The sequence below is a fragment of the Lutra lutra genome, chromosome 14 (genome assembly GCF_902655055.1).
Source record: "Lutra lutra chromosome 14, mLutLut1.2, whole genome shotgun sequence".
Lineage (NCBI taxonomy): Eukaryota > Metazoa > Chordata > Mammalia > Carnivora > Mustelidae > Lutra > Lutra lutra.
In genome coordinates this window covers 86264199-86281698 of record NC_062291.1, presented here as the reverse complement: position 1 = coordinate 86281698, position 17500 = coordinate 86264199, and the positions used below count along the sequence as shown (strand labels likewise).

Genomic DNA, 17500 nt, shown 5'->3' with positions numbered 1-17500 from the left:
TCCGCTGGGGCCCCCGTGTATCCGTGCAGATGTCACCGTGAGTCGGAACCCGAGCTAATTGCAACCAGTTCGTTTAACTCCGACTTCTGCAAAAATGGGTATAAATATGGCGGGGAAAACACAACAGTCGCTCTCGTGAAGAACGGCCTTAGGACAAAGACAAAGAATAAAAAATGTCTTTTGTATTTACTTGAAACAAATGGATGGTATCAGGTGAAAACTATCTGTCTGTGCTTGTTCAGATTTAAGGCCGACAAATTTGCACCTTATTTCAATTTCCTGCATGCAGCGGAGGAAGTGCGAATAGCTTATTCAGAGGCAGATTAATGCAAAAGAGCTGAGGGGGACATAAATCTACAGGCAGTGACTTGTACCATCATGTAAGTGTAATGATTATCAAACTGGAATCAGGGCTCCGAGTATCAGCTTAACACAGAGAAAATTTGCTTGATGTGAGAGTATTAAAGTCATGCTATAATATATCCATATACTGTGACTAAATTTTATAGTTCATGAAGCATATTAGTATTACACTATATCCTGGTACATTCAAAAGGTGATTTCCATTTAGATGCTCATTTTTCATGAAGATAAATATGACATGAATCATAATTTCCCTGAAGTAAATATTACAAATAATAAAATACTCAGGCAAGCAAGTTGAGGAATGACAGTAATGTTTTCCATTTGTATGGTAAGTGGCGAACCTTGTGGCCTATCAAGTAACAAATTGAATGTTTAATCTTTTTCCATGCAGATTGAGGACGGCACAGTGGCAGCAAGCCTCCCAACAAATTCAGAGTTCTCTGGTGGCTCATGGAGTATCAGCTCTTTTGCTTTCGGAGGCCAATAGAGGGTGTCAGCAAAGCTTTGTCAAAATATATCACGAGCATGAAGTTGTAAAATTGCAATTTACAACAAAAAGACTTTGGGATAACGGGCAAATCTTAGGCATGCTAAATACATAGCAAATATTTAGAGAGGCTTTGTAAGCAATTTAAATATTGTTAGGGGAAGTTGCTTAGCATCTGGGCGCATCCCAGAGGTAGAGAAAGCAATGTATCCTATCGAATGGTAAATAGTCCATATTCCAAATGATAGAAAAATTCTTTAGGTACCAGCCAATGGCATTAACCTAATTGGTGGAAGGGGCTTCACGAAGCCGGGGCCGGAGGGGGCTGGAGGCTGCTCTTTGGGCACGCCACACCTCTTGGCATTCAGGGACGTCATCTCTGTCCTCAAATTTTGCTGTCCCTTCGGGGCCCTGGGGATCCTGGAGTGGGTGATGGCAAAGTAGTGATGGAGGTTTGTCTGGTTCTCCGGGTCGTGGCAGTGGCCGGGTTAGAGCCCCGCAGGAGCTTGGGGTGGTGACCCTCCCGGCCACGGTGCAGGGGTGCTGGTACCGACAGCCGGGGGGTCCACTCTGCTGAAGGTTCTGTCGTTTATTAATTTCAAGTTTCAGCGTCTGCCCTGCAAGATGACACCACTAGCATCTTGATGAAGGATTTTATCCAAGAAAAATGTTCATTATCTGAGTTCCCAGAGACCCGCCGACTGGTTGGCCGCCTGACCCGCAGCTGTGTCCTGGAGCGTTGGGGCATCGGCTGGGGCAGGCTGGCGTGCCCGCTCCCGGCACTGTTTTCTCTATGATGTGAGCAATTCACCAGGCTCTCTGCTCTTGGGAAGTCAAGACTCTGCAGAACCAAAAAGAAAGAGGAAAACCCTGCTGAAGTGGGTCTTGCTCATTGTCTTGGATTTCAGGAGCACGGAGGACACGCACACAGAGTCACCGAGGTACGATGTCATCCGTGGAGGTGTGGGGGCTGACCTCCGTGTTTGCGGAGTCTCTCCAGCTTGCATTTGTGGCACCTGCCACGTAGCCACGGGAAAAGAAGTTAGGGACCGCGGCCTCCTTTTTTTTTTGTTTAAACACAATATTCTTCCATGAATTCATCCTGGCTGCTTTCCTGAGCTCCCTTAGCATCGGCTCGAATGAAGGCTGAGGATCTCGAGCTGCTGCGGCGTGAGCGACAGTCCTGTGTGTGTCCTTGTGAATCACACCAGGAAGGCAAGGGTTCCTGAAACTCACGCACGGGCCTTGCTGGCCCTTTAGCTCTTGGGGGCTGCCGAGGTCGTGGGTGGGGGTGTGTGGACGGAGCTCCTCGACAAGGAGGTCGGCGGGCAGAAGAGCCAGGGAGGAGGGCAGGACCACCCAGCTGGGAGGAAGGGTCTGTCCCAAGCTGGCTGGCAGGCGGGGAGCTGTGTCCTGATTGCACAAGGGCGTCCCAGTGCGCCCCATGGATGCCGTGGCGAGAGGCCCTCTAGTGGGGACAAGTGGCACTGCGCATCTCTGCCTCTGGCAACGGTGTGGTCTCTCAGGACCCCAAGCTCGCTGTGGACCCCCACCGCAGCGGGGCGGGGGAGGGGGGCAGCAAAGTGAGGAGGGGGCAGAGGAACTTTCAGGGGCCTCCTCGTGGACCCTGAGCGTAGTAGCAATGGCAACATGCTGGGCTGCCCACGTGCCAGGGCTTGACAACAGCAGAGGTGACGTGCAGTGTCCTTCAGCAGACACGGGCTTTCTAGGGGTGTTCACCAGTGCTGTGCAGCAGACGCTGATTTTGTGAGGATGTCCCCTTGCGAAGTTTCACTTGAGCAGGACAAGCAGAGCTGCCCGGTGTCCATGAAGTCACTATCACTCATGGTTCCATGGCAAGGGTGGGGGGCCACTTTTCCTGGCCCATCCGCTCTGCTGTCACTCCCCTGGCTCGTGCTGTGCCGTCCGTGGGGCCCCTGCTCACACTGGGGTTTGGATAATTCTCTACCTTTTTCTAATTGCAGAATCATAAAATATTTTAATTTCAAGGTTAGCAATTTTCTCTTGCATACTTAATTTATAATTAGCTGGTTTATAAACCTGTTCTGCGAATATAATTTTACTGTTGCCAAATGTTCTTCATGAATAATTAAGGGCAAATCCCTATTTATCAAATTATTAATATACCTAATAGCCTTGTTTTCATAAACAATGCATTGGAGTTGGATTTAAAGAAAGCCACCTCTCAGGGATCTGGTGTTCTGTTCCCACCGTGGTGGGGACCCGCTCGGGGTGTCTGCACAGAGGGACGCTTGTGCTGTGCTGGTGTCACAGCCCCTGGCCTTCTTCCCCCCACAAAGGCCCAGGTATCAGTAGCTGGACAAACACAATGGCCATTCACCAGTGGGACTGGCCTCCTCGGCCTCGTGAACAATGTTGTTATTTGTTCTAGCCGTTCACCAGGAGTATTTTTGGAGGAAATGTAACAGATGAAACCATCCTTTCAGTCTTTAAAAATCTCTTTCGGCATAATCCTACCCCCATTAGGAGAGGACCGCTTTTCAAAGTGAGGAAAGCAACTTTTATGTGTGAATTTGGGCTCAAGGCATGCAAAGCCACGCTGGGCCCCGCTGTCCGGCGATGCACACCGTACAAGGTTCGATCCGGAAGACTGAGGAGGAGCCGGAGGAGAACGCAAATGCCGGCCGGGGCGTGCAGGTGGGACGCCCGCGGAGGCTCACGCGCACCCCCTCCTTCGGGTCCCTCGCTTTCCTGGAGGACAACGCAACTGTCCTTCCTCCTCGTGCGTGTGGCCGGATCACCTCCTCGCCGGAAGAAGGTCCCCGGCGTCGATACCATAGAAAGCCATGGCGCTAATCAGAACTCGTCCTTAAAGACCCAAGTCACAGGGTCCACAGGCCAAGGTTGGGGGATGCAGTCTTCCAGCCTCCGTGCTGGGTGCGGGGTGTGGGGCGCAGGAGCCTGCTGTTGTGGGGGCCGGGCCGTGCGGCCCGCGGACACCGCGCTTGCTTCCTCCGGGCCGCCGCGCTCCTGGCCGAGGCTCGGGGAGGAGGCAGGGCCGGGCCGCGCTCTTCTTGGGGCTGGCGTGTGCTCCCACTCGCCATGTGTGTGCGACTCCGTGTGTATGATTCATTCCAGAGCAGTTTTAGTCCTCATAAAATATTCATTTTGGTTGTGCAGGGCCCTGTAATTGCCATCTCTCACCCTGAATTATTTATACCTTGCACAGACTGACAAAGCTTTGCCATGCGGCACTAGATGAATCAGAAACACGGATCTTTGCTGCCAACAGCATTATAGTTCCACAAAATATGGCACCCACGTCATTCTGGCTGCCTCATCTCTAAATCCAGCTTTTCTTGATTTGACATTTTCTTTACTCTTCCATTGTCTTAGTCAGGCAGAAAGGTTGCCTCTCAGCTCAAAGCAGCAACCTTTCCTGCCTGCATTATAGCCGCTGTGCTTGAGAGGACTAATGTGTCTTTATTGCCCTTACTTTTTTATGCTCGGTAACAAGACAGTACTTGGGCTCACTTTAGAGCCATATATTATACATTAGCGATAAAATGATGCAAATAGTGCTGGATACTCTTCACACAGATAGAGGAGATCAGCCCGGATCTGGCTGCTTGTCACAAAAACAGAATGAAAAGTGACGCGAGAAGGTGGGTGGGGGCACGCCCCCAGCCGTGGGCTCCGGGCGGGTGAGGCGGCGTCCCGAGTACCCCCGCTCCCAGCCTCCCCGATGCCCCTGTCCCCCGCCTGTTGGCTCCTGGCCCTGGGCTCGGCCCGCTGCTAGGTGCCGCCTGGCGTGTGGGTGCACCCCTGCAGCCTGGCCTTGCAGCGGGGCCCCTGGGCGCAGTCTCTCCTCGCCACCCCCCCGCAACCCCAGTGCTCTGGGGACGCGAGCGCTCAGAACAAGGGATGTGGCATCATCATGTCCCAATGTTTAGGAACGCTGTGCTCACACGAATTAGGGGCCGGAAGGCTGGAGCAAAACTCCTCCTCGAACCTTCGGAAACTAGAAAGAAACGCCATTGGCCCTGATGGTTGGGAGCTTTCCTTTCCGCACAGACGGTGACAGCAGGCAGCAACCCCAGGGAAAAACTCCCCATGTGCCGAAGGCCCCGGAAAAGATAATCTGTGGAATACTCACACGCAGACCTGTGCGGCGGCGTGGGGGGCTGAGCGGGCTTCCCGAGGTTTCAACACCTCGGCCCTTCCCTGCGCCACAGACCGGGGTTAATTTATGGCTCCTGGCTCATCAACAAAGGGACGGGAAGAGGGAAGGCTCGGTGCTGTTCCGAGTAATGGATGACCTGGACACACATTTCTCTTGTATTTGTTGACACGCAGGGGTAATGAAGTTAAAGCTTTGCACACATGTGCCCCCTCATTAAGCTGCATTACCTGCATTAAAACTAATAATTGCCACTCAGAGCTGTGCTCCCATTAATCATTTATAATGTTTTAATAAGTTTTTAATCAGGACCTAAAAGGCGAGAGAGGCTGGCATAGGCAGGTTCGACACTGGTGTCCTGTGTGCGTGCATGGGCTTGATTTAAAATGTGATTTTTTTTATTAATAATTCAGCCCACAAAGATGATCGTTCTTAATTAAGCTGGCGTGGATTGGGGGGTCCGCATCTGAGCAGGAGATGAACAACATCTAACAACATCTTTCCCACTTGGAGCTGGGGGGGGGCGGGGGGCTGAAAACAACAACAAAAAATGCGTGTTTGTTTTGCGAACAATCTCGATCACCCTCCAAAGTCAGCAAGGCAGGAAGAGCTTCCCCGTTCTCTTCAGATCCCGAAAAATGCTCCGGCGCCCACGTGGTGGGAGGGGCTCGAAGCCCTAAGTTGGGGCCGGCATCGGCATTTCATCTCTGCACACAAAGTCTCTGGGAGACGTCTCCCCTGGAGCTGGCAGGAAGTCAGGGGTGCATCTGACGGGAGCCAAGTGATGCTGGCATTTTTCTTAAATAAGGAGTTTCGTGATCAGAGCTGGCAAATAGAGCAGTGTCCAGAGGGAGTGAGGAAGCTGTTTTAATGAGCCCACAGCGAAAGACAAAATACAGACTGATTGACAGGGCGAATGATCTGGTGAGGAAATAATGTCAATGCTGCGTCGCCCGTTAGAAATAGAGAAATAGGTAAAGAGAAAAGGAAGATATGCACTTGAAACAAGAGCCCGGGCGCAAATATGGTACACTTCACGTGTCTTCTGTGTTGTGCAGTTGACTCCTTTTAAACAGATAACCTTATCAAAACTATCATGAGGTATCAGGCGCCAGTACAGAAAATACTAACTCGAGTCCTGACAGCGAGGCGGGCCGGGAGCTGACAGAAGCCCGGGACTCCGGGATGCGCTTGCGTTCAGAGTGCCTACCTGGGTTTTACTTATCTGAACACATTAAAACCACCCAGAAAAGTTTAACGCAAGTCATACAAATTTCTCCAAAAGGAGGGCTTGGAAGTATCTGTTATGGAAGCGGATATTGAACCGGCCAGAAAAGCTATTAAATCCCATCAGATCTCCGTGGCATCATTTTAATGAGAATCATTGCAGAAGTACAAGATCATGGTATCTATAAGTGCCTCCTGACAGCCACTGGTGAAAATGTGATGAAAAGAAAAACCATTATAGCAGAAATTTAGCGATAAGACTCTTTGGAGGGACGGTGGGGCCGAGTGTAGCTCTGGACCGTGAAGGGTTAATTTTCTAAACCTAATAATGTTCGATAGTGAGGTATTTGTCAGGAGATAAAGAAGTGATAGAATCTGGGAAGTGGGTCCCTTGGTGATTGTAGTACAAATATTGTTAATGCGGTGTGGTTACTACAGCGAAGGGAAGTAAAATAGCTCTAGTCCACTGGAGACAGGCTCTGCCACAGTGGGGCAGGAGCCTCGAGACAAAGGCCAGTAATTGTTGAACCACGAGTCAAGCCGTGGATGTTTTCAAATCCTCGTCCACCTGTATTTACATGCAGGACGCCGCGCATGTGGGGCAGGGGCGGGGGGCGGCGCGCACAGAGCCCGGGATCCCACGGCGGGGAGCCGGGCAGCCCCGGGCCTCTCGCCGGGGAGGGGGCCCCCTCATGGAAGACAGTGGGGCACCGCTGTAAAATTCCATCCTGTCCCCCTCTGCCCCTTCACGATGACGTCACGTGGGCCCTACAAGTATATGAGACCCATAACTTGAAATGTACAAGAATTTAATAAGTCTGGTGTTGGAGCAATTTGTCATGGCATATTTGAAGAATAAATCAGCCTAATGGAGCAGACTGTTCCTCCCGTATGGCATTACGGAACGTGAGCCCAGTAATAGCTAATGGCAGGAGAGGGAGAAAAAGAGAGGCCTGACATTCAGACCCCCGCATTTTGGAAATCCAATACGTATTGACCTGTGTACTATCTCAGTGCACAGATCTGATGTCAGCAGAATGTAGTCTTGTATAGGAACTGCTCATTACAGGTTTTGTGAAGGAAGCACATTGTCTCTGAGCACCAGAACCCGATCGGCTAGAATTGCTCAGTAATCAATACTCCAGCGGCTGATGGCCGGGTGCGCACACACCACAGCTGCGGCCACTGCTTTCAGGGACTTCCCAGTAATTAGTAGGGACTTCAAGGAAGCACTCCACTGGTCACTTTCTTATCAGTCAGGGAAAAGTCTCTTAAAGGCTCTATCTTTTAATTTGACTCTTTAACTATTTCCTTTCAAGAGTGCAGCGGCGGCCACTGCCCCGACTCCCCAAGAGGCCCTGCTCCCCTCCACAAGGCTCCTCCACGCTGGGGCGGACACTGGGGGCTGCGGCGGGTCACTGTGGATGGACAGAACACGAAATTAACCGTTTTAAAGTGTGTGGTTCAGTGGCGTTTAGTACTTCCCCAGGATTGTGCAACCATCACCCCTCTGTGGGTCCGGACACTTCTGTTGCCCCCAAAAGGAGACCCTGGGCCACTGAGGCATTGCTTCCCTACTGCCCCCTTCTCCTAGCCCCTGGCCACGACCAGTGGGTGGCGACTTTGGCAGCTGTGTTTTCTGGTCGGTACCCCATATTCTTCCTTGTCAAGGTGATGCTATGAAAACAGCTTCCTGGTTTTGTGTTCTGGTTTCAGGAACTACAAGTGTGAGAGTTGGTCTGGAATGGGGTTCTCCGGTGACCTCTGGAAGCTGTCAGCGCCATGACCCACACATGGATGCTTTGGGTGTTCTGACTGATGACATGGGGGGTCTATCCGTGGCTGTCTTCATTTGCTACTTGTTAAGAGCTCAGCCTTAAAATGGAAAGTCGAGCGCTCCCTTCCCCCTCCCCCGCACAAAAATGATATCAATATTTTTCATTCTTGACTCAAATTTCCCGTATTGCCCAGAGTGGAGGACCAGAAGAGGAGGCCGTGCCTGCTGGGACGGAGGCTGGAATTGAGACGTGGGAGAAGTCTGCTGCAAGCCAGAGCTCTTTGCTCTGAGCCCTGTGGGTTAGCCTGTGCTCAGGTGGGGCCTGAGCACGCTTCAGACGGCCTGTCGGGCTCACACTTTGCATCACGCTGTCACTCACGTTTTCAGGCAGTGGCAAGACGAGCTCCAGAAGACTCTAAGACTTGGTGATTTAAAAAAAAAAAAAAAAAATCCCTACGTATAGGATTCCCGAAATGCTGAGAGGAGGTAATTTCAAACAAGTGAAACCCATGTGCAAAAGGCAAGCAATTAAAACTGCTCCAAGTTCCTTTTTTCTCCTCAATCGCCAGGGTGCGCACACCAAGCCCACTGCATTTCTAAGGAGACAATCTATTTCTCCTTTGACCAGAGGGAAAAAAATCATTATTACATGATTAGTGGCTTCAGCTAGGTGAGAAGTAGCAGTGTGGGGAAGGTGGTGATGGTGAGTGGTATTAATTACCTAACACTTGCTGGCAAGATAATTTTATCAGTGATTTGGCCACTGCTAAGTTGCAGCTTTTGATAAAAGTGGGCAAGTTCTTAGCTACTGGAAACATGAGGGAAGGGGATGGTGTCAGATGAAATGCATCTCATCAGCTTTTCTCTGACAAACCAAATTCATTCCTTATGTAATTGATAACGGCCTTGTCCAATTATTTCACACATTACAATACACAGAGGCCCCCTTTACAGGTTTTGCAGGGCTGTAATTAGCTATGCTAATATCCCCTTTATTGGCCCTAATATTGCTCAACACCTTTTGCCATCCTGGAACCCACGAGAGCCCCATGGCCTGTCAGGACCGCTGATTATTGAGAAGGATAGCTTTAATCAAACATAATTGCAGTTAATTTTTCTCTCCTGCTCTCTGTTGCCAGCGTCTAATGCCACGGACTCCTTGATATTCCATTAAATTACAATTAAGCAGCCTCCTTTGTTTCTGATTGTCCTGAACACCACCACAAAGTTGTGCAGCCGTTTAAAGGAGAGCTGTTTGTCCTAATTGCCTGCGTGCACACAAAGGGCCAATTTATGCGAAGCCCATGTAGGATTTGAACAGTTCATAATGTAATGGATATTACACAGGAGCCTAACACTACAATTAAAATGATTTTCATCAGATAGAGAAGCTCTGGCTAATCAGCTTCATAAAAGTAAATATAAATGAACTAATTCACAGCTAAAACACACAGAAGTGGAGCGGACTCGGGAATGAGTTACTGTGCCGGGGGCTCGGCCCCTTGTCAGGGGCGGTGCTGAGGGTGGGCTCCCGTTGGAGCGGCTGGTCCCGTGTCCTGCGGCGGCGGCCCCGCTCGTGGTGTCCTCGTCTGCCACCGGGCGCGTCTGGGGCCGCTGGGATGCTCGGCGGAGAGGACACTGTGAGGGAGGCGGCCGGGGCGGACTTCAACTTCGCTCGGCGGGCGTGGCTGTGGCCACTGGGTCGTCCCCGCGGACGCAAGGGCCTGCGGGGTGCTGTGGCTGGAGCCAGCGGCTCTCCCCGGGCTGGGACCCTGCGCCCGCCTTCCCGGGTGCTGGTGCATGAGAGGCGCCCTCCCCCCACCCCCCGGAACCCGCGTGTGTGCGAGCGCTGGGGGTGGTCCGCGTGGCCTCCTCTTCAAATCCCTGCCCACTCTGCAGGCCGAAACCTGGTTTCCAAAGGCATGAGATCCTACGTCTCCCCCTTCTAGTCGCAACTGAGAACTTTCCAGGAGGGGGTGCGTGGTCTCCGAGCAGGATATTACTGGGGAGTTTCAGCGGACGGGAAGCAGTTTGCCCTGGGCTGCTGCCTTCCCTCCTGCCTGAGAGAAACAAGTAAATAAAGCCCATATTTCAAGCTTGATTTACTCTGGTACCTACTGTGAAAGCTGATGGCTCTTTAGGGAAATAAAGACAGGGTCAGGGAATTAGTGTACATAATGGTCATTTTGATGATGGGCCAACAGATGCGGTGGAAAGCACACTGTACACAATTAAGTGTAGTGTACTAATGACAGGTTCGAATTTTTATCGCCTCTTCGCCATCGAGCAGCAAATCCATGTTTAGCAGGAATAAAGAGTTTATTGGTGTTAAAGCCAAAGATTTTCTGACATAGGAAAGATTTTTCCTTTCATAACAAGAGTATTAAACCCTCTGTGTATCAGAGTCCGGAAGTGAGATATGTAAAGTGGCCATTGGATATGTTGTAGGAGGAAAGCCAGTCACAGGGTAATTGAGTAAAAGGGTGAGCGTCATCATCGGACTTCACTGGGAGGGCATCCTGCGTCCTCACGCTCCCCAGACGTCGGCATGGGCGTCTCGCCAAGCCCTGGTGGGCGCCCGCAACCCTCTAAGCTACGGCCCTGCGGGCTCTCCCAGGCCGTTCACCTGAGCAAGAGGCCTAGCGGACTCCTTTGCTTAGACGTGACCCGGACAAGGCTCTGGCCAAAGCTTCCTGTCTCTGGCCCTCAGTATTGTGCTGTATCGTGTCTGCGCGGTTGGGACCGGAGCGCGTGGAGGGCGTCCTGCCCTTGGGGTCGTGCGCGTCCACAGCTCACGGAACACTTGGGGTCAAAGACAAACCTACTGTTGCCACCCCCCAAACCAACGTGTGTGTTCCTGAGCCAGAGCCCGGCCCCAAGAATGCCGAGAGGTTCATGGGGCCCAGTGCCCAGCTTTGTGCCAAGTTCCGCTTGCGGCCGTGGCGGTCGAGACCCGAGAGCACTAGGCCCCGTCCCCCATCCCGGCCCGGTGGTTCAGACCACCTTCGGCGCTCGCTCTGCTGTCTTAGAGGCAAAAGGTGAACCACCTGAAAAGACACCAAGGAAAATAAAGTAACCTCCTCCGGAAGGGGTTGGTAAGAAAGGAACGAAAAGAAAACAGAGAAGAGAAGAGAAGAGCCCGCACGGTCCCAGAAGCTCCCGGCGCCGCCCGCTGCAGACGGGCACTGCTTGCCGGCGCCTGCTCAGATTAGCCGGGCGGTAATGTGTGGCATAATTGCACCATGTGGCTGTCCCCGAAGTGAAAACCTAATTGCCTGACAGGACGATAACTTTGTGACGCCCTCACCTTGTTAGGGCCTTCCTGATGCGGTTCCGCGCGGGGCGGCCGCAGGTGCGTCTAATTTACCTCTCTGCAGAGCGCGCGGAGTTTAATTGCACGGCGGTTGTTAGGAAAAATCGGTGGGTGGAATATCAAGTGACTTACTGGACGTGCGGGTGGCAGATGGCGCCGGGAGGCAGCGCGCGAGGTGCAGGGCTGAGGTGAGCTAATAAAAGATGTAAATTCTGGCCGAAAACAGTGGGTCCTGGTGGCGCGGGAGGACAGTCAGCGAAGCCGCCGCTCTCCCTCTTCCCATCAACGGCGTTTCTCTTCGGCCGCGGCGGAAAGTCGTCCGGGAGCACAGAGAGGGAAATGCACCTTGGTCTGTGGGGTCTTTTTTGTTTTCTGATAGGATCAGTGTCAACAAGGGACCTTGACCACAGGGTTGAGTTCAAGGGAATCCTGTGAAACTTCATGAAAAAATGAATGATCTCAAGTAGGGCAGGGGACATTTGGGCAGAAAAGAGGGAAGGGTTTGTTGGTAGCCTTGCCGGACGGGTCGGCGGGAGAGGGCACGTGTGTCAGCCCAGAGACCCCTGCCCCCTGGCGCGGCCCACGGTGGCCGAGGCCTTGGACAAGGTGGAGGGGTGTAGGGACGAGACCCCTGCGTCCCCTGTCCTGGCCCTCCAGCCAGGCTGCCCAGCGCCATGCGCTCTGATCGTGAGCCAGAGCCCTTCTGTCCTTGTCAGCGAGCACGCGGGCACGGAGGGGACAGTGTGATGAGGTTTTTGTCACAGCATCTCAACACACTGTCAGGACCCCTGAATCTTCATGCTTCAAAACACAAGAGCAGAGCTTGGCAGGAAGTAGAAGCGCTTGGGCCCCTGAGCCCAAGCCTCTCCGCCTGAGCCGCAGCTTTGTTGCCGCTGAGTCATTACCTTTTTCCTCAAAAACACGTGTAGACCCTTCACAGATGTCACTGTGGCCCTTAAAGCACAACCACAGCGCTCCCTTTTCTTAAGAGTTGCGCTCCCTGTAACTTTTAAAACATTAGTCTGGGAAGGGCTGTTTACCTGGGCAGCAGTGTCCTCTGGCCTCGGCTGCCAGATCAAGCTGAGCACGTGCCGTTACACGGGAGTTAAGGGTAAATGACAGTTTTTTTATGCTAGGGATGCTTTGGGACGTACCTGTCCTAAAAAGGTATTTGTCATCTACTTGGAGCTCAGAGGTAACTCGGTATCCCATGTCTTTATTTGCCAAAGTGGGCATCCCTGTCTGGGCTGACAGTCCCCGACGGGTCACTGTGCATAGGGCCAGGCAAGGAACAGCCAGTCTAAGTTGCAACTGTTGTCATAAAGCGTGGAGACCGTAATGTCAGGACAGATGTCAGTCTGTGGACATCGTCTGTGCTGGCCCTCGGACCCAGGGGCCGGCGGCGGCTCCCAGTCCTGCCCCTGTCGGGTGGCGAGCACGGGGCGGCAGGGAGCCTCCACCGCTGCCCGTGCCAACAGTGTCTTTCTTTGTAAAGTCTGTGAGTTTGTGTCATGACCCTAACACATATCCGTTTTTTGTATTTTTATAGATTCTTTCTAAAGTTTTTCCTCAAGTGCAATCAGAACTGTTTGAAGAATGCAGGCAACCCCCGGGACATGCGAAGATTCCAGGTACACAGCCCTCCGGCGCGGGCCCCCGTCTGGGCTTGGCCGTGCAATTTGAACTCTGATGTTGCGATTGTGCAGAAAACGGTCTATAGTTCTCCACAGGCTTGGGAGCAAACCAGGACTGGCTCGTCAGATAGAATATTTAAATCGCTTTGCTTTAAGAATGATTTGGCCTCTTCCGTATGCCAGACTCATCGAGTCTGTGCGCACCGGAGTTGGCTCTGACAGCGTGACCCTGGCTTCTAAGGTGCACCAGGCGGTCATGCCACATCCCGCCCCTGCGTTGGGCGGCCAGGTACCTGGAAGTCAGAGTTGTCAGAGCCGCAGGTTAAGTTGGGCTCCCCCGGACGCTCGGCCGTGGTGAACCTCGTAGGTGTGTTTCAGAATGACTGCTTTAGAGTCTCTTCCGATATGTTGGTCCACAGCCTAGCCTGGCTCCTCAGCTATATGTAGCCATGTACAGCCGATGAGAGCTTGGGGCCCCTGCCGGGGTCTTCTTTCAGGGATTGATGGGTGGATTCTCCGTGGGTCAGAGCCCTAGTGCAGCCTGTTGGCTGAGCACGGGACCTTGGGCCCTCCTCAGGAAGGGAGCTGCACCTGTTTGATGTGGCCTCTCCAAAGTCCAGAATGTTCCCTCAGCTCAGCTTCCTTTTCCTCAGGGTTGATGTGTTCTGCGTCCTTACGCCTATGCCTAATTGCTAGAGCCACGTTGCTGGCTGCAGGCTGACTCCTTTTCTGGGCTGCTTCAGAATATTTCAGATCAAGGCAAGAAGGTAGAGAGCTGGGGGGTTATCAGTGAGTGCAAATCTTTGCGAACCATCAGGAGTTACTTCAGGCTGAGAGGTACTCCACGCACAGTGCATTATTTTGCTGATTTTAATTGTAAAACTATTCTGGGCTGAGATGCAGAACTGCTGCTCGTCCCTACCAGCCAGAGGAGAAGGTGGGGGCTAGTGGGAACGAATGCTAGGTCGGATGAGTTCCCTCAGACCGCTCGAGGTCATCTTTAGCAATTTAACTTCCCTTCTAGTCCTTTAGGACATGTGACATTTGTCTTCACAGCCAGCCAGCCAATCAGAGAAGGGTCTGTGGGCTGGTCCACAGTCATGGTCTGTAGGTGGGAACAGTGTCTCTTGTAAACAGCTGGGCTGCCTCTACTTTCTGGTGCCAGGTTTCACGGTGGCCTCTGCCCACTGGAGCAGAGCGGAAGGTGCACATTGTCTTGCCATCGGCCCACACGCCATCAGTCGCACGTGGGCCCACAGTTACTAGAAAGAAGGACCTGCTCTGCTCTCCTTGGCCTGGCATCCCGTCTCTCAGAAGGTTGTGCAGGACCTAAGAGCTGGTCTGGGCCTCCACAATATTTGCAGCAGGCTTCCCCAATCAGCACCTTCCTGCAGGTGCACGGCAGGCCCGACCCAGACCAAGAAACTCAACGCAGCTTGTCTGCTTTCTCTGCTGAGCCACTCGTTTTTCCCTCGGTGACTGACCTAGATAGAGAGGACAGAGCAAAGGCAGTGTCCTTTTTTTTTTTTTTTTTAATTTATTTTTACCTTTCTTGCTTCTTTTACGTATCGTGGCCTAAGAACTTGGAGAAGGTCAAGTCTGTGGCTCAGCGTTCATTCCGTGGCCGTGCCTCTCACTCAGGTGACGGTGCCTGTTCCCCCGAGCCCCACGTCCTGGGGGCAGAGGCGGCCAGGCTGCTGTATGTGCCCGCCCTGTCCGTGGGTGGCCGTCGACAAGAGGAGACTGTCAGGTCTGAGACTGGACGTGGGGATGATGAAGAACGTACCTACCGTGTTTTGAGGCTTAGAGGGCCCAGCACTGTGAGACTGCAGCCGTCTTGGCGAGGTCTACCTGGGAAAGAGTGTCAAGGAGGCTGACCCTGGGAGGAGTTTTGGGGTATGGTGGGTATGGCCCCTGCTTCCCAATCTTCCTGTGGGGCCTGAGACTTTTTATGAAAAAGTCAATTACACATATGTTGACACATGTACATACATGCACATATACATACATATATTTATATAGGCAGCTTTGACCTTTTCTTTACCCTTGAAAATGCAATTTATTTTGTTTGATCAATTTTATTTATTATTTTTCTAATAGTTTTTTTGGGGGGTGGGGGAAGGGGCAGAGGGAGAGGGACTCTCAGGCAGAATCGCTGGTGAGCACAGAGCCCAACGCGGGCTCCATCCCACAGCCCCGAGATCTTGACCCTGGCTGAAATTGAGAGTCGGACGCCTAACCGACTGAGACACCTGGTGTTCCTCTAACAGACTGGTTTCTTAAAGAGCAGTTTTATGTTTTCGGGAGGAACCCATGGAAGGTTCTGAGCGTCCCCACACACCCGCTGGGTGCAGCCTCCCTCCCAGTTGCCCCGATGTTGCTGTCCTCCGTCGGCTCCATGGCATGAACCGTGTTCTGTTAACCACGGTCCATGGTAGCTTCGGCTTTCAGTAGTCCTTTTCCATGTGTGTTTGGACATGTGCAGACCGGGCGGGGAGACCAGACGCGAACTGGACGCCTTTCCAGCCCCCCCCCCCCCGTCCAGCGGCATGTTTCTCTGTGGGGCTGTCCTTCTCGAGGTGCTGCTGGCCCTCACCACTGCCCACATGTGGCCAAGGCCAGGCTCCCGCACTCCCAAGGTCAGCCTCAGCCACCCGAGCCCTACTGTTTGACTCAGACTGAATCAGGGCTTGTGTCTTCGCTACTCTCATCAGCTCTTCTGAAAACAATAGGCCACACAGCCCCCCTGTTTAAGAAACATCTTAAGGATGGGTAGTGATTCCCATTTCCTGAGTCCATTAAGGGGCGCCATTTCTGGGCTGCTTGGGAAGGCGCCCGGGGTTGGCAAGGTTGTCCATTGGAAGGGGCCCTCCTGTTGGCACCAAGGTCCTTGCCAGCCTCCGCAGTGAACTTGAGAAAGGAGTCTTGCTTTGGGTTAAAAATGCTGTCACTAATATTCAGCTTGGTCTTTTCAGAGGCAAGAAGGTTTGTTACCAGACATTAGATGTAATTGTCAAATCTACCCGGGGACCACGGATGATGGGCTGGGGTAGCTCTAGTGCTTCTGATCTAAGAAGCCTGTTTTTGGCAACTCGGAGTCCTCACAACTCTTCAAGACAGGACAGTCTCAAGTGAACTAATTTTAATTAGATAAACGATCTAATCAATATGTGAACAGATCAATCAAAGCAGCTTTAAAATGAGCGGCTAGAGGGGTGTTTCTGAAGCTAATGGCTAGAAGAATATTTCTCTGAATTGAATTCACTTGTTAGCATAATAGGAGATTAAACTGTAATTAGTGTAGCGGGTTTTGAAGAGAAGCAATCTCGAGTCAAAACAAAGCAAAACAGCCTGCCCACCCCCACGAGCCGAAAAAGGTGCAGGTGCTGACGGTCAGGGAGCCGACCGCGGGCAGGGGCGGCCGGGTGCGCGGGCTCGGAGCTCCGTACGTGCGGCCCGGTGCCTACAGCTCTGAGCTCGGTGCGCGCGGCCCGGTGCGCGTGGCCCGGAGCTCGGTGCGCGTGGCCCGGTGCGCGTGGCCCGGAGCTCGGTGCGCGTGGCCCGGTGCGCGTGGCCCGGAGCTCGGTGCGCGCGGCTCGGGGCGCGCCGCGGGGCTGGCGGAGGCTCCCGTCTCTTCCCTTCGCCCGCACATTTCACGTCCGCTTCGTCTTCGCAGGTTGTTGTGTCGACAACAGTCAACGTGGACGGCCACGTGCTGGCCGTGTCCGACAACATGTTTGTGCACAACAATTCCAAACACGGGCGGCGGGCCCGCCGCCTAGACCCGTCAGAAGGTACGGCCCCTTCTTATCTGGAAAATGGTAGGCACACATGTTACATGTCTTTTTTCTTTGCGATGCTTCTTTTCCTTTGCACCACCTTTATGTTGATTCACGCCGCACTGCCCTCACCAGGGGCCCCTCCCAGGTCTGCACACTACCCCCCCCCAGCCCACCCCCGGGGTCCTCTCCTGCCGCCCCTCACCTATTCAGGCCTCACCCACCTCCCCTGCCATGGGCTTCACTGTATCGTTTGTTTCTAAGCTTTCTTTTGCTTAGAGCTTGTCTTGCAGTTTTAATTTATTTGGTTTCATTTGGGCTATCCTAAGCCCCCATCCAGAAGGTCATCCCCAGATACTCCGTGCACGTTTCAGGGGGTGGTCACATCCTGGGCCCATCAGCTCAGAACAGACTCCGAGGACCTTTCCTATCCCTGGCTGGAGTGGGTGGGGGGCAGGGTGAGGGGAGTGAGGGAAAAAAACCAACAGCATAAAATGTTTTGTACCAAATGCTTCCAAGTGACCAACTTCTTGTTTTGCTTGTTAAAAGAGGAGAATTTTGGTGAGAGTGATAGGCAACCGCACGGGGGCACGGTGGTCTTTACATGGAGTCAGGGCTCAGAAACACCAGACGCAGAAGGCCTTCCCCCAGCCCCTCACTCACGCATGCCCCCACGATTCTTCCCACCCCCGTACAGTAGGATTCTCATTCTCTGTACCAAAATACTCCCAGTAACCCCGAGATTCAACCGATGT

General features: G+C 52.8%; 1 protein-coding gene across 14 annotated transcripts in view; it reads left to right on the top strand.

Moving 5' to 3' along the window:
- The window catches only part of EBF3 (EBF transcription factor 3), a 119431-nt gene that overhangs the window by 65551 nt on the left and 36380 nt on the right, over window positions 1-17500 (top strand). For 9 of the 14 annotated variants that reach the window (XM_047702821.1, XM_047702819.1, XM_047702818.1 and 6 more), the window contains exons 7-8: window positions 12882-12963; window positions 16643-16787. In XM_047702821.1, coding sequence (XP_047558777.1) covers window positions 12882-12963; window positions 16643-16787 — 227 coding nt within the window. The remainder of the gene's footprint in view (window positions 1-12881; window positions 12964-16642; window positions 16788-17500) is intronic. The other 5 variants (XM_047702820.1, XM_047702817.1, XM_047702813.1 and 2 more) reach the window with 1 other exon arrangement.